This window comes from Bombina bombina, chromosome 1, assembly GCF_027579735.1.
Source record: "Bombina bombina isolate aBomBom1 chromosome 1, aBomBom1.pri, whole genome shotgun sequence".
NCBI lineage: Eukaryota > Metazoa > Chordata > Amphibia > Anura > Bombinatoridae > Bombina > Bombina bombina.
Window position 1 is genome coordinate 981290598 of NC_069499.1, and position 24183 is coordinate 981314780.

The 24183-nt window shown below is 40.3% G+C and overlaps 1 protein-coding gene across 1 annotated transcript in view; it reads left to right on the plus strand.

Annotated features, from left to right (window-relative positions):
• Nucleotides 1-22843, plus strand: part of OGFR (opioid growth factor receptor) — an 88355-nt gene extending 65512 nt beyond the window's left edge. The window contains exons 4-7 of the mRNA XM_053707841.1: nucleotides 81-159; nucleotides 615-681; nucleotides 21339-21487; nucleotides 21597-22843. Of these exons, the coding sequence (XP_053563816.1) occupies nucleotides 81-159; nucleotides 615-681; nucleotides 21339-21487; nucleotides 21597-22437 (1136 nt within the window). The 3' untranslated portion in view covers nucleotides 22438-22843. The remainder of the gene's footprint in view (nucleotides 1-80; nucleotides 160-614; nucleotides 682-21338; nucleotides 21488-21596) is intronic.
• Nucleotides 22844-24183: the final 1340 nt, after the last annotated feature.

Here is a 24183-nt window from a genome sequence, read left to right on the forward strand (position 1 = left end):
ATTCTGCCAAAAAAGACTTCTTTGTAATGTGTCTCCCTGTAAGATGTGCAGAGTCTAATCATCTGATCTGTTGCATATAGGTATATTGATAGAAGATCTTCTTGAAGAATGGAAGGATGATTATGAAATGCTGGAGGACAACCATAGCTATATCCAGTGGTAAGAGGGGACATTGATGGAGCACTGCCGGACTACCAATAAATAGTGCTAATACCTGAGAGTCTGATACTACCCGTAGATAGATGGGGCAATCTGTAATTGTACTGGGAAATTATTTTTCACTGCATAGTCCTGATGCAGCATTGGGAGTAGTTGTTGTTGTTGTTGTTATGGAGAGTGGGACAATTTATTTCACATTTATGTGATGTTACTATCGTAATTAGCTTCACACTAATGCCATTTGCTTTATCACTCTATGCAGGGGTTGTCTCTTGTTTACTGCACACATGGAGAGCGTTTTCCCTCAGCATATGGATGTAACGCTTCTACCACTGTAGTGTTATCTGTGACTGTATGGGGAGGGGGCAATATCATTTTACTGTAGGGACTCTTTCATTGCTGAGGGATGGTCTGTTGTCTTAACTTTCTTTTCTTTTTTTCTTTTTTTTTATTAGGCTATTTCCACTGAGAGAGAGTGGAATGAACTGGCGGGCTAAACCATTGACAAAAAACGAGATTACGGTATTTAAATTTATGCTACTTTCAACAGCCAAAGTGAAATGAAAGTGACTATAATTTGAAATAGTTTTGATTTTCTACTTTTGATGCACTTATGAAAAAGAAAAAAAAACTCATTTAATAGGGTTCCTGTATTTGTATTTTTTTTTCTTTCTACTTTTAAATCTATCTAATTGAAATGATCCAAAATTCTACACTGGCCTAGATATTAGTGCCCAGGTCTGCATTTCCATTTAGCATGAATTAAAATGTTGTCATCTTTGAATTACACACAAAACATACTATTATTTGATTTAATATCTGCTCTTTCATATGTATGATAGAAAATGAGGATCTTGGTTTTAGAGAATTTAGCCTTGTTATAAGTTGACTACTGTGCTGTTTAAGTTATAATGCTGCATAAATAGGACCCAGCACACGTTTAAAAAAACAAAACAAAAACCCTCTGCATTATAAATGGTGTAATAAAAACACTGCCTTACCTACTTTTTAATCTGTTGATCGGTGCATCTGTTTGTTGTCCATCAAATATTTTTCACTTTTATGCTCCTTAAGTTGACTGGAGTAACATGTTGAGGACACTTGTGTCTCTCTCTTTTGTTCTTTCTAGTGATTTGTTAATTTTGAAGCACCATTAAATATAGCAGAATTGCACAATCAACAAATGCATGATAAAGACAATAGAAACAAAATGAGGGCGCCTCCTAGTGGAGCCAGTACATAAGTATGAACAAAATCATATAAGTAGATGGTGGGTACTCACAATATAAAAAGGCAAAGGTAATGCCTAGCAGAGCGGCCTGAGAACTCTGTGTCTCCGCAAACTGTGCACCAATATGGGCTGCTACTTCTGGAACTGACAGAACACTCAATGATCTAGATAAGAGGAAAGAAGGGCGACTCCTGGTGCAGATCAATGATGCTTTTTCAACCCAATATTAACCCAGGTATAAAAGGGTACTCAAACTTATCAAAGCACCCAATAGTGCATATGACACCTACTGGACTATTTTGGTGGCCCAGTGCACATAAACATCAGTATCCTTGGTGTACTATTCTAAAGCGCCTCCAGTTTGGAACATGGTGTATATAGTGAGTCAGTCCACGGAATCATCAATTACTAGTGGGAATATCACTCCTGGCCAGCAGGAAGAGGCAAAGAGCACCACAGCAAAGCTGCTATATATGTCACTTCCATTACCCATAATCCCTAGTCATTCTCTTTGCCTGCAGTATAAGGAGGAGGTGAAGTTTTAGGTGTCTGCTTTAAAATAATAAAATCTTGATTGTAGATCAGAGTAGGTTTGCTCTGATCTTTGCTGGGGTTTAGCCTTAGTCCATGTTAGTCTCTTCAGTAGGGCAGTGGTGGCTTTTAAGCAATTGGGAACTTGTAGGGTACAATCCCTTCTGCGTTTTCCCAAACATTTTTGCTGCCCTATTCAGATATCCTGAAGCTTACTCAGTTTTTTTTTTCATCCACAGGTTCATGTGAGGGATAGCTACTCTCAAACCAGTTGAATTCTAAGCTAAGTGCCAATTTTATTTTTCTTATGAAGGGAAGAATCTGGCACTTATTCAGCTTAAAGGCTGCTGGGACGTCTATTTTCTGTAAACTTTCTAGGAAGTTATTTTGTGGCAGCTAGCAGGCTCTGTTTATTGGGAGAGATTTAATTTTATTGGTGGCTCAGTTTTAAAATAATTTGTTTATGGGGGTACATGTTTTTTACTGCACTTATGGCCGTATGTTTGTTACTGACTTCTATTTTTCAGTTGCGTCTGCTGGGACTGCCCCTGATCTAGGCGGTTCCGTTTTCTGAAGCTGTGTGTTTTTGTACTGTTTTCAACTTCCTGTCAGCGCTGCAGCGTGTGTCTCTAGAGTTGCTGTGCTTGTGCTTGCTGTGCTGTGCTGAAGTTGTTTCCTTCAGGTTTAACCTGGAACACCTCCGTCTGTTACTTAAGGAGGTATTGGCTACTTTGGACGACTGATACGACTATCGTAGCTAACCCTAAGAAGGCTAGTAAGCTGAATAAATATTTTGATGTTTCCTCTGTGGAGGTATTTCCTGTACCTGACCGTGCTTCTGAGATTATTGCATGGGAATGGGAGAGACTTGGAATTCCTTTTTCTTCATCTCCAATTTTCAAGAAAATGTTTCCTATTGCTGACTCTATTAAGGAGTCGTGGCAAACGGTTCCTAAGGTGGAAGGAGTAATTTCCACTTTGGCTAAGAGAACTACTATTCCTATTGAGGATAGTTTGTTATTTTAAGGATCCAATGGATAAGCAGTTTGAGGCTTTATTAAAGAAGATGTATGTACACCAGGCTCTCCAATGGCAGCCTGTGGTGTGTATTGCCACTGTTACCAGTGCAGCAGCTTACTGGTTTGATGCTTTATCGGATTCAATTCAGACAGATTCTCCTCTTGAGGATATCCAGGATATGATTAAGGCTCTTAAGTTGGCCAACTCCTTTTATCATGGATGCTTCTTTACAAGTTATTAAGCTGGGAGCTAAAATGTCTGGTTTTGCGGTTTTAGCTCGCAGAGCCGTATGGCTTAAGTCTTGGTCTGCGGATGTTTCATCTAAATCCAAGCTCTTAGCAATTCCTTACAAGGGTAAGACCTTGTTTGGTCCTGGTTTGGCTGAAATAATTTCTGATATCACAGGTGGAAAAGGTTCTTTTCTTCCTCAGGATAAAAGGAATAAACAAAAAGGACGTCAGAGTAATTTTCGTTCCTTTTGCAACTTCCTCTTCTTGCTCTAAGCAAGAACAATCCAATTCTTCTTGGAAGTCTAGTCAGTCTTGGAGTCAGACGCAGATTTCTTACACTGTTTCCCCTTGTTCCAAGTCAGCCCCCAATCCGGTCTCGGATCCAGTAGGGGGGAGACTTTCTCTTTTTGTTCAAGCCTGGATAAGAGGTGTTCCAGTCCCCTGATCAGTGGACATCGTATCTCAGGGGTAAAAGATAGAATTCAAGACCTCCCCACCCAGAGGCAGGTTTCTTCTCTCAAGATTATCTGTAGACCAGATAAAAAGAGAGACGTTCTTAAATTGTGTCAAGGATCTTTCTGCCCTGGGGGTAATAGTTCCTGTTCCTCAGCAGGAACAGGGTCTGGGTTTTTACGCAAATCTATTTGTGGTTCCATCCTTCAAGATGGAAAGTATTCGTTCCATCCTTCCCTTGGTTCAGGAGGGTAAATTCATGACAACCATAGACTTAAAGGATGCTCACCTTCATGTTCCTATTCACAAGAATCATCACAAGTTTGAGGTTTGCTTTCTTAGACAATCACTTCCAGTTTGTTGCTCTTCCATTTAGTCTTGCCACGGCTCCCAGAATTTCTTTCAAAGGTTCTGGGGGCTCTTTTGGCAGTGACTCGGTCTTTGGGCATTGCAGTGGCGCCTTATCTGGACGACATTCTGGTTCAGACGCCATCTTTTCAACAAGCAAACTCTCATACGGAGATCTTGTTGTCTTTTCTTTGCTCCCACGGATGGAAGGTGAATCTGGGAATGAGTTCTCTGGTTCCAGCTACAAGGGTAGTTTTCTTGGGGACCATAATAGACTCCCTAATAATGAAGATTTTTCTGAAAGAAGTCAGAAAGTCAAAGATCTTCCATTCTTGTCTTGCCCCTCAGTCCTCTCCTCGGCCGTCGGTGGCTCAATGTATGGAGGTAATTTGGTCTGATGGTAGCTTCCATGGACATCATTCCATTTGCTCGGTTCCATCTCAGACCTCTGCAGTTGTGCATGTTAAGACAATGGAACAGGGACTATGCGGATCTGTCTCCACGAATAGCTCTGGATCAGGCAACAAGGGACTCTCTTCCGTGGTGGTTTTCTCAGGAACACCTCTCCCAGGGAACTTGCTTCCGCAGACCTTCCTTGGTGATTGTGACTACTGATACCAGCCTTCTAGGTTAAGGAGCAGTCTGGGGATCATTGAAGACTCAGGGTCTATACACTTGGGGTGTCAGATCTCCCCATAAACATCCTAGAACTAAGAGCGATTTTCAATGCTCTACTAGCCTGGCCTCAGTTAGCTTTAGCCCGGTTTATCAGGTTCCAGTCGTACAACATATCGGTGGCGTACATCAACCACCAGGGGGGAACCTGGAGTTTCTTGGTCATGACAGAGGTGGCCCAAATTATTCTGTGTGCGGAGACCCACAATTGCTGTCTATCCGTGATCCACATTCCAGGAGTAGACAATTGGGAAGCAGATTTTCTGAGCCGACAGACTTTTCATCCGGGGGAGTGGGAACTCCATCCTGAGGTGTTTTCCTGTTTTAATCCTCAAATGGGGGCAGCCAGAACAGATCTCATGGCTTCTCGGCAGAATGCCAAGCTCCTGAAGTTCAGCTCGAGGTCAAGGGATCTTCAGGTTTTCTTGATGCCTTGGCGGTCCCTTGGAATTTCAGTCTAGTATACCCGTTTCCTCCGTTCGCTCTCCTGCCAAGAGTCATTGCCCGGATCAAGCAGGAGAGGACGTCAGTGATTCTCATAGCACCAGCGTGGCCTTGCAGGATCTGGTATGCAGACCTAGTGAAAATGTCATCTCGTCCCCCTTAGAGACTATCTCTGAAGAAGGATCTTCTACTTCGGTCATTGAGACTTTTATCCAGGCTCGTAAGCCTGTGACTAGAAAGATTTACCATAAGATATGGCGTAAATTTCTGTATTGTTGTGAATCCAGAGGCTACTCTTGGAGTAGAGTTAGGATTCCTTGGATTTTGTTTTTTTCTCCAGGAGGGTCTGGAGAAGGGTTTCTCAGCTAGTACTCTGAAGGGTCAGATTTCTGCGTGGTCTATTTTGTTGCACAAGCGTTTGGCAGATGCGCCAGACGTGCAATCTTTTTGTCAGGATCAGGCCTGTGTTTAAACCTGTTTCGCCTCCCTGGAATCTTAACCTTGTTCTTAGCGTTTTACGGCGGGCTCCGTTTAAGCCTATGCATTCCTTGGATATTAAGATGTGATGTGGGAAGGTTTTGTTTTTTGTTGCCATTTCTTCTGCTCTGAGAGTTTCGGAACTCTCGGCTCTGCAGTTTGTTTCTACTTAGCTTATTTTTCATTCCGATAAGGTGGTTCTAAGTACTAAGTTAGGTTTCCTACCTAAGGTTGTTTCGAACAGGAATATTAATCAGGAGATCGTGGTTCCTTCTTTGTGTCCTAATCCTCCTTCTCCTAAGGAGCGTTTTGTTGCACAACCTAGATGTCGTGCGTGCATTAAAGTTCTATCTTCAGGCGACTAAGGACTTTCATCAGTCTTCTGCTTTGTTTGTTTGTTTGTTTTTCTGGGAAGCGCAAGGGTTGGAAAGCTACGGCTACTTCTTTTTCTCTTTGGCTTAAGAGTATTATTCGTTTGGCCTATGAGACTGCTGGACAGCAACCTCCTGAGAGAATTACTGCTCATTCCACGAGGTCTGTTTCTTCTTCCTGGGCATTTAAAAAAGCTTCTGTGGAACAGATTTGAAAGGCTGCAACTTGGTCTTCTTTGCATACTTTTTCAAAGTTTTATAGATTTGATACTTTTGCCTCAGCTGAGGCTTCTTTTGGGAGAAAGTTCTTCAAGCGGTGGTGCCTTCTGTTTAGGTTACCTGTCTTGTCCCTCCCTAATAATCTGTGTCCTCTAGCTCGGCTATTGATTCTTACTAGTAATTGATGATTCCGTGGACTCACCATATCTTAGGAAAGAAAACCATAATTTATGCTTACGTAATAAATGTATTTCCGGATAAGGTGAGTCCATGGCTCACCTTTTATTTAAGACAGTTATTTTTACTATTCCTCAGGCACCTCTACACCGTTATCTTATTTTTCCATTTTCCTTCGGCCGAATGACTGGGAATTATGGGTAAGGGAAGTGACATATATAGCAGCTGTGGTGCTCTTTGCCTCCTCCTGCTGGCCAGGAGTGATATTCCCTCTAGTAATTGATGATTCCGTGGACTCACCATATCCGGAAATAAATAAATGTATCATGTAAGCATAAATTATGTTTTTCATATACAGTAACTGCATGTAGACATGCATGTCTGTAGACATCAGTATACATCTGGGGCTTGGTTAGGAGTCTGAAAATCAGCATAATGTTATTAAAAAATAAATAACAAAACTATACATTTTTACAAAAACACTCCCAGATGGGATATATAAATGGATTTGCAAAACACTTATGCAAAGAAAGATCTAGTGTACAATGTCCCTTTTTAAGATGGTGACTGAGCAAGTGTAATTTAGAAGTTCATTGTCAGCACATTATTTAATATAGCTTGGAGTCAGAGAAATTGGTCCTTTTGCTGGCTTCTGGAAACTTTGTGCTCCCAAAAAGCATTCTAGGTAAAAAAAATAAAGCATTCTCTAAGCCAGTGTTTTTCAACCGCGGTCCTCGAGTACCCCCAACAGGCCAAGTTTTCATTATAGCTGAACCAGTGCACAGGTGAAGTAATTAGCTGATGAGTAACACCATGGTTACTAACCTGCTCTCACCCATCAGCTGATTATTTCACCTGTGCACTGGTTCAGCTATAATGAAAACTTGGCCTGTTGGGGGTACTCGAGGACCGCGGTTGAAAAACACTGGCTTAGAGAATGATTTATTTTTTTACATAGAGAAACAATGGTCTAAGACGATGACAAAATTATGTGAGTAAAAAGGAAGTAAAATTCTAAAGATTTATTGAACAATTATTCAAATTTCTTAGACAGTCTAGTCCAAAATAAAGTTTCATGATTTAGATAGGGGCATGTCATTTTAAATAACTTTCCAATTTACTTTTATCACCAATTTTATTTTGTTCTTTTGATATTCTTAGTTGAAAGCAAAACCTAAGTAGGCTCATATGCTAATTTCGTAGACCTTGAAGGCAGCCTCTAATCTGAATGCATTTTGACAGTTTTTTTACCACTAGAGGGCATTAGTTCATTTGTGTCATATATAGATAACATTAAGCTCACACACATGAAGTTACCTAGGAGTCAGCACTGATTGGCTAAAATGCATGTCTGTCAAAAGAACTGAGTTAATGGGGCAATCTGCAGAGGTTTAGATACAAGATAATTAGAGGTAAAAGGTGTTTTTATTATAACTGTGTTGGTTATGCAAAACTGGGGAATGGGTAATAAAGGGATTATCTATATTTTTAAACAACACAAATTCTGCTGTTCACTGTCCCTTTTTAAAGCAGAGTAAATTGTTTTTTATTAACATTATTTATTTTCCAAATGCCAAAAAAACGATACTGCATGACTAACCTGCAGGACAAATAATCTAACAAATTGTCTGACTGCTGTTTCTTACAATGCCTAATGCTGCAAGCTTGCCCTACAAGGGCTCAGAAGCAGCATACACTGCTTGGTACATTGAGCCCATAATCAGCAACTGATCAGTAATCGCTACTATTAAATGGACACTAATGTCCTACTTTTTCTGCTTCAATACTACACACATTGTTAAAGGTAATGATCTGTACCAGTCCAGCACCTCCGCTCTCCTATTATTGTTATATATTCTCGTTACCAAGGTCAGGAGTGAGCTGAACAGCACAGAGCAGCCTTAAAGGGACATAAAACCCACCATTTTTATTTCCTGATAGACGTAAATTGGAAAGTTGTGTGCTCTATTTAATTTTCTTGTTATCCTTTGTTGAAAAGCAGGGATGGAAGCTCAGGAGTGTGCACTTGTTTGCAGCACTATATCGCATCAGTTTTGCAACAGTTATACATTAGCACGAGCACTAGATGGCAGCACTATATCCTGTCATGTAATTCTTCAGGTATGTGCACGCTACCTAGGTATCTCTTCAACAGAGAATAACAAGAGAATGAAAAAAAATTATAATAGAAGTAAATTAGAAAACTTTTTTTTTAAAATTGGTATTCTGTATCTGAATAATGAAAGAAAAATCTTGGGTTTCATGTCCCTTTAACAAATGCACTATATTAATAATAACCTTATCAAAATAGGGCTGCAGACTATGTTGTGGCCTAATGTGCAAGTCTTGTGCAAAATGCAGCTGTTATGAGTTGTCGGTATAGCTGTACCGCAAGCATTTTAGCCTGTAACGCAACGTCAATCCCGCACACAAAAAAAATGTTTTTGATTGGGATTTCCATAGCGCCGGTATTACCAGTTGTGCAGTGAGGCTACAATGCTTGCGTTCCAGCCTATACTGACATGATCCATTCCGCTATCTGAGAGCAGTAGTTATGAGTTTTGCACCACAGAAATGTTCCACAAAACTCCTAACTAAAGTGTTACAAAGTACACTAACACCCATAAACTACCTATTAACCCCTATTCCTCCGCCCTCCCGCATCGCAAACAATATTTAAAACTTATTAAAGGGATAGTAAACCCCCACATTTTCTTTTATGATTCAGATAGAACATACATTTTTAAACAACATTCCAATTTAATTCTATTATCAAATTTTCTTCATTCTCTTTTTATCCATTGCTGAAGGGACATCATTGCACTACTGACAAGAAGCTAAAAATATCTATTTAGCCAATCACAAGAGACAAGTGTGCAGGCATCAATTAGCAGCAGCTCCCACTAGTGTATGATATGGGCGTATTCATTTTTTAACAACGGATACTAAGAGAACGAAGCACATTTGAAAATAGAAGTGAATTTAAAAATGTCTTAAAATGACATGCTCTATCTGAATCATGCAAGTTTTAATTTTGACTTTCCTATCTCTTTAACCCCTATTTTGCCGCTCCCCGACATCGCCACCACTATAACTTTAAATTAAAATTACAATATCCCTATCTTAAAATAAATAAACTTACATGTGAAATTAAAAAAAACAAAGTTTTTAATTTGAATAGCCAATAGAATTTCATTAGCTCTCATCATATTGGCTGATTTGAACAGCCAATAGGATTTCGGTAGCTCTCATCCTATTGGCTGATTTGAATTTAAAAAATCAAATCGGCCAATGGGAATGCAAGGGACGCATTTTGAAAAGGCTCCCTTGCATTGAAGATTCAGTGTACGGCGGTGACCGTATGAAGAGGATGCTCCGTGTCGGATGTCTTCAAGGATGGACCCGCGCCGCTTGGATGTCCGGATCTTCAGACACTGTAAGTGGATCATCGGGTGTTAGTGTTTAGTTTTTTTTTTTTGTTTGTTTGTTTGTTTGTTTTTTGGGTGGTTATTTTTTTTTTTTTGTTTAGATTAGGGTTTGTGCTTTTTTTTAAAAAAGCTAAATGCCCTTTTAAGGGCAATGCCCATATAAATGCCCTTTTCAGGGCAATGGGTAGCTTAGGTTTTTGTTAGGTTTTTTAATTTTGAGGGGTTGGTAGGGTGGTGGGTTTTACAGTTGGGGGGTCTCTGTATTTTTTTTTACTGATTTATTTAGGGCAATGCCTTACAATATGCCCTTTTAAGGGCTATTGGTAGTTTATTGTAGTCTAGGGTTTTTTTATTTTGGGAGGGGATTTTTTATTTTTATAGGGCTATTAGATTAGGTGTAATTGTTTTTATTTTGGATAATTTCGGGGGGGGGGGTTAATTTTAGTATTTTTTGTTATTTTAGACTTAATTTTTTTTAGTAGTAATAAGGTTTTTTTAACGTGTAATTTTAGTTTATTAAATTGGTAGTTATTTTAATTTTAGTATAATAGTTATGTTAGGTTAATTGTTAGTTTAAAATAAGGTTGTTTTTTTTTATTTCACAGGTAAGTTTTTATTTATTTTAAGATAGGGATATTGTAATTTTAATTTAAAGTTAGGGGTTTGTTAGGTTTAGGGGTTAATAGTTTAATTTTCGTTTTTTGCGATGTGGGGGACTGGCGGTTTAGGGGGTTGTTAGGTTTATTTAGTGGCGGTGATGTGGGAGGCCAGAGGTTTAGGGGTTAATAACTTTAGTGATGGTGATGTCAGGAGCGGCAGATTAGGGGTTAATAGCTTTATTTTGGTGTCGGGGGCAGCAGATTAGGGGTGTTTAGACTTGAGGTTTATATCAGGGTGTTTAGGTTAAAATTTAACTTTTTTTTCCCCATAGACGTCAATTGGGTTGCGTTACAGAGCTTTTCATTCCGGGCTTCAGGTGTTGGGTTTTTTTCTAACACGCTCTCCCCATTGATGTCTATGGGGAAAGCGTACACGCGCACGTATTCTCAGCCCTTGGATTTTGTGCGGTATGGAGCTTATCACCACCATATCGCATGCACAAAGCGGATTTTCAGAAACTTGTAATGGCAGCGCTATGGAGGGTGAAATAATGCAACTTTTGTTGCGTTCGTTTCGCACCCTCTATAGCGCAAAACTTGTAATCTAGATGAGAGTGCATTGTGAGTAAGAAATATTCACAGTAAGTGTATTACAGGCAAACACTGGATTAGTAAGTTAATAATAAATGTAGGATACACAGGTTTCCTCATTAAAAACAGTTTATTGCGATTAGCTTTAATGGCCACACCTCCAAAGTTATCCAACATTAAAGGGACAGTAAACACCTTGTTTTGCTATAGAATTAACATTTCTCCAACATAGGTGTGTCCGGTCCACGGCGTCATCCTTACTTGTGGGATATTCTCTTCCCCAACAGGAAATGGCAAAGAGCCCAGCAAAGCTGGTCACATGATCCCTCCTAGGCTCCGCCTTCCCCAGTCATTCTCTTTGCCGTTGTACAGGCAACATCTCCACGGAGATGGCTTAGAGTTTTTTAGTGTTTAACTGTAGTTTTTATTATTCAATCAAGAGTTTGTTATTTTAAAATAGTGCTGGTATGTACTATTTACTCTGAAACAGAAAAGAGATGAAGATTTCTGTTTGTAAGAGGAAAATGATTTTAGCAACCGTTACTAAAATCGATGGCTGTTCCACACAGGACTGTTGAGAGGAATTAACTTCAGTTGGGGGAACAGTGAGCAGACTTTTGCTGCTTGAGGTATGACACATTCTAACAAGACGATGTAATGCTTGAAGCTGTCATTTTCCCTATGGGATCCGGTAAGCCATTTTTATTACAAGTAAATAAGGGCTTCACAAGGGCTTGTTAAGACTGTAGACATTTTCTGGGCTAAATCGATTCATATATAAACATATTTAGCCTTGAGGAATCATTTTAATCTGGGTATTTTGTAAAATAATATCGGCAGGCACTGTTTTGGACACCTTATTCTCTAGGGGCTTTCCCTAATCATAGGCAGAGCCTCATTTTCGCGCCGGTATTGCGCACTTGTTTTTGAGAAGCATGACATGCAGTCGCATGTGTGAGGAGCTCTGATACATAGAAAAGACTTTCTGAAGGCGTCATTTGGTATCGTATTCCCCTTTGGGCTTGGTTGGGTCTCAGCAAAGCAGATACCAGGGACTGTAAAGGGGTTAAAGATAAAAACGGCTCCGGTTCCGTTATTTTAAGGGTTAAAGCTTCCAAATTTGGTGTGCAATACTTTTAAGGCTTTAAGACACTGTGGTGAAATTTTGGTGAATTTTGAACAATTCCTTCATACTTTTTCGCAATTGCAGTAATAAAGTGTGTTCAGTTTAAAATTTAAAGTGACAGTAACGGTTTTATTTTAAAACGTTTTTTGTACTTTGTTATCAAGTTTATGCCTGTTTAACATGTCTGAACTACCAGATAGACTGTGTTCTGAATGTGGGGAAGCCAAGGTTCCTTCTCATTTAAATAGATGTGATTTTTGTGAAAATGATGCCCAAGATGATTCCTCAAGTGAGGGGAGTAAGCATGGTACTGCATCATCCCCTCCTTCGTCTACACCAGTCTTGCCCACTCAGGAGGCCCCTAGTACATCTAGCGCGCCAATACTCCTTACTATGCAACAATTAACGGCTGTAATGGATAATTCTATCAAAAACATTTTAGCCAAAATGCCCACTTATCAGCGTAAGCGCGACTGCTCTGTTTTAGATACTGAAGAGCATGAGGACGCTGATGATAATGGTTCTGAAATGCCCCTACGCCAGTCTGAGGGGTCCAGGGAGGTTTTGTCTGAGGGAGAAATTTCAGATTCAGGGAAAATTTCTCAACAAGCTGAACCCGATGTGATTACATTTAAATTTAAGTTGGAACATCTCCGCGCTCTGCTTAAGGAGGTGTTATCCACTCTGGATGATTGTGAGAATTTGATCATCCCAGAGAAACTATGTAAAATGGACAAGTTCCTAGAGGTCCCGGGGCCCCCAGAAGCTTTTCCTATACCCAAGCGGGTGGCGGACATTGTAAATAAAGAATGGGAAAGGCCCGGTATACCTTTCGTCCCTCCCCCCATATTTAAAAAATTGTTTCCTATGGTCGACCCCAGAAAGGACTTATGGCAGACAGTCCCTAAGGTCGAGGGGGCGGTTTCTACTTTAAACAAACGCACCACTATACCCATAGAAGATAGTTGTGCTTTCAAAGATCCTATGGATAAAAAATTAGAAGGTTTGCTTAAAAAGATGTTTGTTCAGCAAGGTTACCTTCTACAACCAATTTCATGCATTGTCCCTGTCACTACAGCTGCGTGTTTCTGGTTCGATGAGCTAGAAAAGGCGATCGATAGTGATTCTCCTCCTTATGAGGAGATTATGGACAGAATCCGTGCTCTCAAATTGGCTAATTCTTTCACCCTAGACGCCACCTTGCAATTGGCTAGGTTAGCGGCGAAACATTCTGGGTTTGCTATTGTGGCGCGCAGAGCGCTTTGGTTAAAATCTTGGTCAGCGGATGCGTCTTCCAAGAACAAATTGCTTAACATTCCTTTCAAGGGGAAAACGCTGTTTGGCCCTGACTTGAAAGAGATTATTTCTGATATCACTGGGGGTAAGGGCCACACCCTTCCTCAGGATAGGTCTTTCAAGGCCAAAAATAAACCTAATTTTCGTCCCTTTCGTAGAAACGGACCAGCCCCAAGTGCTACGTCCTCTAAGCAAGAGGGTAATACTTCTCAAGCCAAGCCAGCCTGGAGACCAATGCAAGGCTGGAACAAGGGAAAGCAGGCCAAGAAACCTGCCACTGCTACCAAGACAGCATGAAATGTTGGCCCCCGATCCGGGACCGGATCTGGTGGGGGGCAGACTCTCTCTCTTCGCTCAGGCTTGGGCAAGAGATGTTCTGGATCCTTGGGCACTAGAAATAGTCTCCCAAGGTTATCTTCTGGAATTCAAGGGGCTTCCCCCAAGGGGGAGGTTCCACAGGTCTCAATTGTCTTCGGACCACATAAAGAGACAGGCATTCTTACATTGTGTAGAAGACCTGTTAAAAATGGGAGTGATTCATCCTGTTCCATTAGGAGAACAAGGGATGGGGTTCTACTCCAATCTGTTCGTAGTTCCCAAAAGAGAGGGAACGTTCAGACCGATCTTAGATCTCAAGATCCTAAACAAGTTTCTCAAGGTTCCATCGTTCAAAATGGAAACCATTCGAACAATTCTTCCTTCCATCCAGGAAGGTCAATTCATGACCACGGTGGATTTAAAGGATGCGTATCTACATATTCCTATCCACAAGGAACATCATCGGTTCCTAAGGTTCGCATTCCTGGACAAGCATTACCAGTTCGTGGCACTTCCTTTCGGATTAGCCACTGCTCCAAGGATTTTCACAAAGGTACTAGGGTCCCTTCTAGCGGTACTAAGACCAAGGGGCATTGCAGTAGTACCTTACTTGGACGACATTCTGATTCAAGCGTCGTCCCTTCCTCAAGCAAAGGCTCACACGGACATAGTCCTGGCTTTTCTCAGATCTCACGGATGGAAAGTGAACGTAGAAAAGAACAAGGACAAGGGTTCCCTTCTTGGGAACAATAATAGACTCCTTAGAAATGAGGATTTTTCTGACAGAGGCCAGAAAAACAAAACTTCTAAACTCTTGTCAAACACTTCATTCCGTTCCTCTTCCTTCCATAGCGCAGTGCATGGAAGTAATAGGTTTGATGGTAGCGGCAATGGACATAGTTCCTTTTGCGCGCATTCATCTAAGACCATTACAACTGTGCATGCTCAGTCAGTGGAATGGGGACTATACAGACTTGTCTCCGACGATACAAGTAAATCAGAGGACCAGAGACTCACTCCGTTGGTGGCTGTCCCTGGACAACCTGTCACAAGGGATGACCTTCCGCAGACCAGAGTGGGTCATTGTCACGACCGACGCCAGTCTGATGGGCTGGGGCGCGGTCTGGGGACCCCTGAAAGCTCAGGGTCTTTGGTCTCGGGAAGAATCTCTTCTACCGATAAATATTCTGGAACTGAGAGCGATATTCAATGCTCTCAAGGCTTGGCCTCAGCTAGCAAAGGCCAAGTTCATACGGTTTCAATCAGACAACATGACGACTGTTGCGTACATCAACCATCAGGGGGGAACAAGGAGTTCCCTGGCGATGGAAGAAGTGACCAAAATCATTCAATGGGCGGAGACTCACTCCTGCCACCTGTCTGCAATCCACATCCCAGGAGTGGAAAATTGGGAAGCGGATTTTCTGAGTCGTCAGACCTTACATCCGGGGGAGTGGGAACTCCATCCGGAAATCTTTGCCCAAATTACTCAACTGTGGGGCATTCCAGACATGGATCTGATGGCCTCTCGTCAGAACTTCAAGGTTCCTTGCTACGGGTCCAGATCCAGGGATCCCAAGGCGACTCTAGTAGATGCACTAGTAGCACCTTGGACCTTCAAACTAGCTTATGTATTCCCGCCGTTTCCTCTCATCCCCAGGCTGGTAGCCAGGATCAATCAGGAGAGGGCGTCGGTGATCTTGATAGCTCCTGCGTGGCCACGCAGGACTTGGTATGCAGATCTGGTGAATATGTCATCGGCTCCACCATGGAAGCTACCTTTGAGACGAGACCTTCTTGTTCAAGGTCCGTTCGAACATCCGAATCTGGTCTCACTCCAGCTGACTGCTTGGAGATTGAACGCTTGATCTTATCAAAACGAGGGTTCTCAGATTCTGTTATTGATACTCTTGTTCAGGCCAGAAAGCCTGTAACTAGAAAAATTTACCACAAAATATGGAAAAAATATATCTGTTGGTGTGAATCTAAAGGATTCCCTTGGGACAAGGTAAAAATTCCTAAGATTCTATCCTTTCTTCAAGAAGGATTGGAGAAAGGATTATCTGCAAGTTCCTTGAAGGGACAGATTTCTGCCTTGTCTGTGTTACTTCACAAAAAGCTGGCAGCTGTGCCAGATGTTCAAGCCTTTGTTCAGGCTCTGGTTAGAATCAAGCCTGTTTACAAACCTTTGACTCCTCCTTGGAGTCTCAACTTAGTTCTTTCAGTTCTTCAGGGGGTTCCGTTTGAACCCTTACATTCCGTTGATATTAAGTTATTATCTTGGAAAGTTTTGTTTTTGATTGCAATTTCTTCTGCTAGAAGAGTTTCAGAATTATCTGCTCTGCAGTGTTCTCCTCCTTATCTGGTGTTCCATGCAGATAAGGTGGTTTTACGTACTAAACCTGGTTTTCTTCCGAAAGTTGTTTCTAACAAAAACATTAACCAGGAGATAGTCGTGCCTTCTTTGTGTCCGAATCCAGTTTCAAAGAAGGAACGTTTGTTGCACAATTTGGATGTTGTTCGCGCTCTAAAATTCTATTTAGATGCTACAAAGGATTTTAGACAAACATCTTCCTTGTTTGTTGTTTATTCTGGTAAAAGGAGAGGTCAAAAAGCAACTTCTACCTCTCTCTCTTTTTGGATTAAAAGCATCATCAGATTAGCTTATGAGACTGCCGGACGGCAGCCTCCTGAAAGAATCACAGCTCATTCCACTAGGGCTGTGGCTTCCACATGGGCCTTCAAGAACGAGGCTTCTGTTGATCAGATATGTAAGGCAGCGACTTGGTCTTCACTGCACACTTTTACCAAATTTTACAAGTTTGATACTTTTGCTTCTTCTGAGGCTATTTTTGGGAGAAAGGTTTTTCAAGCCGTGGTGCCTTCCATTTAGGTGACCTGATTTGCTCCCTCCCTTCATCCGTGTCCTAAAGCTTTGGTATTGGTTCCCACAAGTAAGGATGACGCCGTGGACCGGACACACCTATGTTGGAGAAAACAGAATTTATATTTACCTGATAAATTACTTTCTCCAACGGTGTGTCTGGTCCACGGCCCGCCCTGGTTTTTTAATCAGGTCTGATAATTTATTTTCTTTAACTACAGTCACCACGGTATCATATGATTTCTCCTATGCAAATATTCCTCCTTTACGTCGGTCGAATGACTGGGGAAGGCGGAGCCTAGGAGGGATCATGTGACCAGCTTTGCTGGGCTCTTTGCCATTTCCTGTTGGGGAAGAGAATATCCCACAAGTAAGGATGACGCCGTGGACCGGACACACTGTTGGAGAAAGTAATTTATCAGGTAAACATAAATTCTGTTTTTTAAAACAAATTGACATACTTTTTACCGCCGTTATTTTTAAATAGCCAAACTCCACCCACCATTTGCTTTATTTGGAGAAGCCAATCTGTGCTTTAGTCAGCAGACAACAAGGCTAGTCACAGTCATAAAGTTAGCATAATATGCATTTATTTGAAGTTGTTATCAGTTAAGGCCAATTGGGGACGGATCCATATCTGAGAAGAATTTTGCAATGGATGAGAACTTTTCCTGACCCCCCAGAACAAAAGTACCATTGTCAATCACATAAATAGTAGCATGAAATGTTGTTTACACATGTGTAGTTAAAGAAACAGATAGGGGCAGCCCTCTCCTAGTTACTTCCCGTAAAGGGACAGTCTAACACTAAATAATTTCTTATTTGGATTTAGTGGTTAATATCCTTTTAATCTTCCTGTAGCCCACGGATAGTGCATACATCGGCCTCTTTTTAACAAGCTGTCTACTTTCCTGCATTCGTCAGCCCCAATACGCTCGCCTAACATCGCCGCCGCAGACCTGAATAAGTTCACCAAATTTATCAAGAAAGCTGTCAAAAAGCCGCGCACCAAGTACGGTGTGATGTTAACTAACAGTCATCGATCTCGCTGCTCATCGGCTTCTTCGCAGCTTTCTTGCTACCCTGTCACTAAGCACCCACACTATACTGTACTGTTATACCCCCTAAACCGCCGCTCCCGGAGCCCCCCGCAACTAAATAAACTTATTAACCCCTAAACCGCCACTCCCTGACCCCGCCGCCACCTACATTATACCTATTAACCCCTAATCTGCCGCCCCCTATACCGCCGCCACCTACATAAAGTTATTAACCCCTATCCTGCCAATCCCGGGCCCCACCGCAAATAAATTGTTTAACCCCTAAACCGCCGCACCCGGAGCCCTCTGCCACCAACATTACATTTATTAACCCCTATCCTGCCCCCCCTACACCGCCGCCACCTACATTACATTGATTAACCCCTAATCTACCCCCCCTACACCGCTGCCACTATATTATGTCTAACCCTAACACCCCCTAACTTAACTATAATTCAAATACATCTAAATAAAATTACTATTATTAACTAAATTATTCCTATTTAAAACTAAATACTTACCTATAAAATAAACCATAAGCTAGCTACAATATAACTAATAGTTACATTGTATCTATCTTACGGTTTATTTTTATTTTACAGGCAACTTTGTATTTATTTTAACTAGGTACAATAGCTATTAAATAGTTATTAACTATTTAATAGCTACCTAGCTAAAATAAATACAAAATTACATGTAAAATAAATCCTAACCTAAGTTATTTGTTACAATTACACCTAACATTACACTATCATTAAATAAATTAACTACAATTACCTAACATTAAATAAAATTAACTAAAGTACAAAAAAACCCTCTAAATTACAGAAAATAAAATTACAAAAAGTTTAAACTAATTACACCTAATCTAAGCCCCCTAATAAAATAAAAAAAGCCCCCCAAAATAATACAATTCCCTACCCTAAACTAAATTACAAATAGCCCTTAAAAGGGCCTTTTGCGGGGCATTGCCCCAAAGTAATCAGCTCTTTTACCTGTAAAAAAAAAAGAAATACAACCCCCTTGAAGATCACCCTACCTTGAGACGTCTTCACCCAAAAGTCTTCATCGAATCCGGGCAGAAGAGGTCCTCCAAGCGGCAGAAGTCTTCATCCAAGCGGCATCTTCTATCTTCGCTTGGAGGACCTCTTCTGCCCGGATTCGATGAAAACTTCTGGCCGGATCGGATGAAGACTTGTGCCCGGCTGGGTGAAGACGTCTCAAGGTAGGGTGATCTTCAAGGGGGTAGTGTTAGGTTTTTTTTAAGGGGGGTTTTAGAGTAGGGTTGGGTGTGTGGGTGGTGGGTTTTAATGTTGGGGGGGTTGTATTTCTTTTTTTACAGGTAAAAGAGCCGATTACTTTGGGGCAATTCCCAGCAAAAGGCCCTTTTAAGGACTATTTGTGATTTAGTTTAGGGTAGGGAATTTTATTATTTTGGGGGGCTTTTTTTTATTTTATTAGGGGGCTTAGATTAGGTGTAATTAGTTTAAACTTCTTGTAATTTTTTTTTATTTTCTGTAATTTTGAGGGGGTTTTTTGTACTTTAGTTAATTTTAGTTATTTTTATTTAATTGTAGGTAATTGTATTTAATTAATTTAATTTATTTAATTGCAGTATAGTGTTAAGTGTAATTGTAACTTAGGTTAGGATTTATTTTACAGGTAAATTTGTAGTTATTTTAACTAGGTAGCTATTAAATAGTTAATTACTATTTAATAACTATTGTACCTAGTTAAAATAAATACAAAGTTGCCTGTAAAATAAACCCTAAAATAGCTCCAATGTAACTATTAGTTATATTGTAGCTAGCTTAGGGTTTATTTTATAGCTAAGTATTTAGTTTTAAATAGGATTAATTTATTTAATTATAGGAATATTTATTTAGATTAATTTTAAATAATATTTAAGTTAGGGGGTTGTTAGGGTTAGGGTTAGACTTAGGTTTAGGGGTTAATAGATATAATGTAGGTGGCGGCGGTGTAGGGGGGGCAGATTAGGGGTTAATAAATGTAATGTAGGTGGCGGTGGGCTCCGGGAGTGGCGGTTTAGGGGTTAAACAATTAATTTATTTGCGGCTGGCTCCGGGATCGGCAGGATAGGGGTTAATAACTTTATGTAGGTGGCGGCGGTATAGGGGGCGGCATATTAGGGGTTAATAGGTATAATGTAGGTGGCGGTGGGGTCCGGGAGCGGCGGTTTAGGGGTTTTTAAATTTATTATAGTAGCGGCGGGGTCCGGGAGCGGCGGTTTAGGGGTTAATAAGTACAAAGTAGGTGGCGGCGCTGTAGGGGGGGGTAGATTAGGGGTGTTTAGGCTCGGGGTACATGTTAGGGTGTTAGGTGCAGACACTTCCCATAGGAATCAATGGGATATCGGGCAGCCGCGAACATGAGCTCTCGCTGCTGTTAGACAGACTCCCATTGATTCCTATGGGATCTGCCGCCTCCAGGGCGGCGGATTGAACACCAGGTACGCTGGGCCGGAATAGTGGTGAGCGTACCTGGTTGTTCTTTGATAACTTCCAAAAGTAGTCAGATAGTGCCAAACTTGCATTCGGAACATCTGGAGTGACGTAACCATCGATCTGTGTCGGACTGAGTCCAGCGGATCGTAGGTTACGTCACTATATTCTACTTTTGCCGGTCTGTAGGGCTTGATAACTATGGCGAATCGGCCTCACCACAAATATGCTGTGGAATTCCAGCGTATTTGCGGTTGACGGCTTGATAAATAGAGGCCATAGTTTTCTTTCAAAATCACTTAGTTTGCAGCCTCCGGACGATTTGAAATGGCTGCCAGACCCCTTCTCTTCGTGCTGTAATCATCACCCAAGGCTTTGGGGAAAGGAATTCTCTCTGTGTTTAGTAAGTTGTTTCATTCTCGTGCATGGCAGTTTGCGCATGCCCAGTGTCTTGAAATCGGCAAGGGGGCCTTTTAGGAACCGGTTCTTTGGTTCCGCTACAGGAAGATTAAAAGGACATTAACCACTAAATCCAAATAAGTAAATATGTAGTGTTGACTGTTCCTTTTTAAGGTGGTTTGGCACTAGTTTAACCAAGTTAAATAATAATAATTTATTAAACTGGTAGTTAAACAGACATGCATTCCTTTATAATCTCCATCTAATATCTAATATGCAATAATACTGACATCTAATTACCTATTACAGCGTTCTCCACAGAAATTTTTGCCAGTCGGATGGCATTATGAAGTAGACGGGTGCGGGCAGTGTAATATTTTCTAATATAATTTTCTGCTATCCAACACACAATTTAATTGCATAATTTAACATAAATGTATTAAATGATAATTTTGTGCAATAAAAACATTTTTATATTAGCTAATTTTAGCCTAATATTGGTTCACCTGCTCAAAACTACTGCAAAGAATGCTTTTCCTATCATGATGTTGATGCAAAACTGATAATCCACTTAAGAGATTAAATGACTTGGGAAACAAGGTCAGGGAGTGGGGAAAAAAACACCAGTTCACAGAAAAGTAGATAACCATATTAACCCAACTGGGAGAAAGTGGGGGGGGTGCACAATTTTCAAATGTATTTACAGCAAAAGTAAATAATGTATATTTTATAGCTCTTTAAAAATGATTATTTGTACTGTGCATCACTAACCTACTTAAAATGTTTTAGTCACATATATGTCAACATTCTGATTCTGTCAAAGTGTCAACTTGGTTCACTTTGTCATCATTCTATTCCAGGAGATGAGAAAGTATGATGAAGTCCTGCATCGGTTTATAAATGCATACAAACTAATGTTGGGATTTTATGGCATCACTCTTGAGAATGAAGAGACTGGTCAAGTTAAACGGGCAGATAACTGGGAGGAGAGATTTGAAAACCTCAATTGGTAAGTCATCATTATTTAGGACAGTGCTTAATGTGAAACACATCAAGTACAACAATCTCATTTGTTGCCCAATAATTCTTTGTTCTTTCTGGTTTCTTCCTTTTTGCAGCCACAGCCACAATAATTTAAGGATCACACGGATACTCAAGTGCTTAGGGGAGATGGGATTTGAACACTTTCAGGCTCCCCTGGTTCAGTTTTTCTTGGACGAAGCACTAGATTTCAAAACCCTAGATAGTGTTAAATATAGTGTTCTAGACTATTTCATTTTCACAGTGAAGAACAAAATGAAGCGCAGAGAGCTAGTGTACCATGCATGGACTCTCTTTCAACCAAGTGATAAATTTGTTTGGGGGCCCATAAACAAATTAAAAACTTACAAAAAAGGGAAAGAAGATGAGATAAAGGTATCAGACAAGAGTAAGACAGAATCTGAGCAATATACAACTAATGCCATGCCAAGTGAAGAAAACGCTAATGGTAGCCATGATCCTGACAGACAAGAGATGCAGGAAGGCGGGAATGCAAGCAGCCAGCCTGAAGAAATGTACACTAACAGTTTAACCACCACTGAAAAAAACAGCAGTTTACATCACAATAAGATAAGCAGTGACTCTGGTAACTTAGAAGCCAGTCAGAAAATGAATAATCATGTCAACATACGAACGATTGAAGAGAAGTCTGAGAATACGGATAATAAACAACAGGACTTTACTGCGATTGAACAGGTTGCACAACCAGAAGTGCCCATCGAAGATGAAGGAGAAATTAATAGTAATAGGTCTGATAAAACAGAATCTGAAAACTTGCATCCAGAGCAAATTAAGGAAGAGATTGCAAAACTAGGTGGTGATGTAGAGATGATAGATTCTCAAAATGCAAATGAAAATTCACTGAAAGCCAATGATTCCCAAAACAATAGTGGCACTGTTACCGAGACTGAGATCTGATCTGTTGCTGTGGGGGATACCATATACTTAGGGATGCATAAGGAGCTATGACAATGACCCAGATGTCACAAACTGCCATTGTTTCTGTGGCCTTCAGTCCCTCTTATTGTAGAGGACCATGAAACACATAGGGAAACGTCCTTATTTCTCAACAGGTGGCGTTGAACTTTTTCTTTATTAATTTCCCTTTGTTAATAGAACAGATCATCTGGAATATACCCTCTGCTTGGTGCTAATTGGAAATCAACCAACTTTACTAAGTTCTGGAAATGTTTGATAGCATTTTTTTCTAAGACATTGCTTTTGTTTTGCTCTTTAATGAAAATCAATCTTTGCCTTTCAGATGTTTACAGAATTTTTATGCTTTTTTTCCTGTATGTTTGCAATGGACAAAACATTTTTGTGATTTTTGTGTAGTTTTTTTTTTCTTTGTGTGTGTGTGTGATGTATTCATGATGTGTTTGTCCATATAGATGTGGGTGTGACTTTGCATGTTATGTATGCTCTGAATGAGTTGTATTAAAAATGAATGCTTACCAAAAACTGAATATCCAGTTACAAGAAAAAAGAGAAAAGCAATTTAACACAATTCTTCAGATTACATCATCTTTATGGTATCATATATTTTGTAACAATAATAAAGAACTATTTAAAGTGCTTCAAAATACAAAACAAATTTTAAATAGAATTGAAAATGTGAGAATATCAGGGAAATAAATGGTAAACTTGCAATAATATTAAACATGAAATATACAAATAATATTACTACAATAAATTATAAGGAAGCTTGAAATGTATTGCTAACACTACAGACTGAACAGAAATATGTGGATGAGTAGCATATGGAAGCTACTGTGCACAAACTGGTTGGTATGTTTTCACAAGTACAGCTCTCACTATCATAAAACAAAGCCTTAAAGGGACATTAAACACTTTGAGATGGTAATATAAAATGATACATTGTGTATATATAAAAAACTCTGCAATATACTTTCATTATTTATTTTGTCCTCTTTGCCTGTAATTTTATTCTGAAATTGTGAGCTTTTCAGTTCCTGTTAGAAATGGAAGTGCAGAACACTGTTAAATCCAGCACAACCATTGGCTGCACACTCTAGTGACCTATTTATAACTGTCCCTAATTGGCCACAGCAGAGAAGGTAACACAAGTTACAACATGGCAGCTCCCAGTGTTTTATAGACACTAAAACTTTACACTTATTTCTCCAACATAGGTGTGTCCGGTCCACGGCGTCATCCTTACTTGTGGGATATTCTCTTCCCCAACAGGAAATGGCAAAGAGCCCAGCAAAGCTGGTCACATGATCCCTCCTAGGCTCCGCCTACCCCAGTCATTCTCTTTGCCGTTGCACAGGCAACATCTCCACGGAGATGGCTAAGAGTTTTTTGGTGTTTAAATGTAGTTTTTATTCTTCAATCAAGTGTTTGTTATTTTAAAATAGTGCTGGTATGTACTATTTACTCTGAAACAGAAAAGAAAAGAAGATTTCTGTTTGTAAGAGGAAGATGATTTTAGCAAACGTTACTAAAATCGATTGCTGTTTCCACACAGGACTGTTGAGATGAAGTAACTTCAGTTGGGGGAAGCAGTTGGCAGACTTTTCTGCCTGAGGTATGACTGGCCACATTTCTAACACGACTTGGTAATGCTGGAAGGCTGTCATTTTCCCTATGGGGACCGGTAAGCCATTTTCTTAGATTAAGTAAAAGAATAAAGGCTTTATA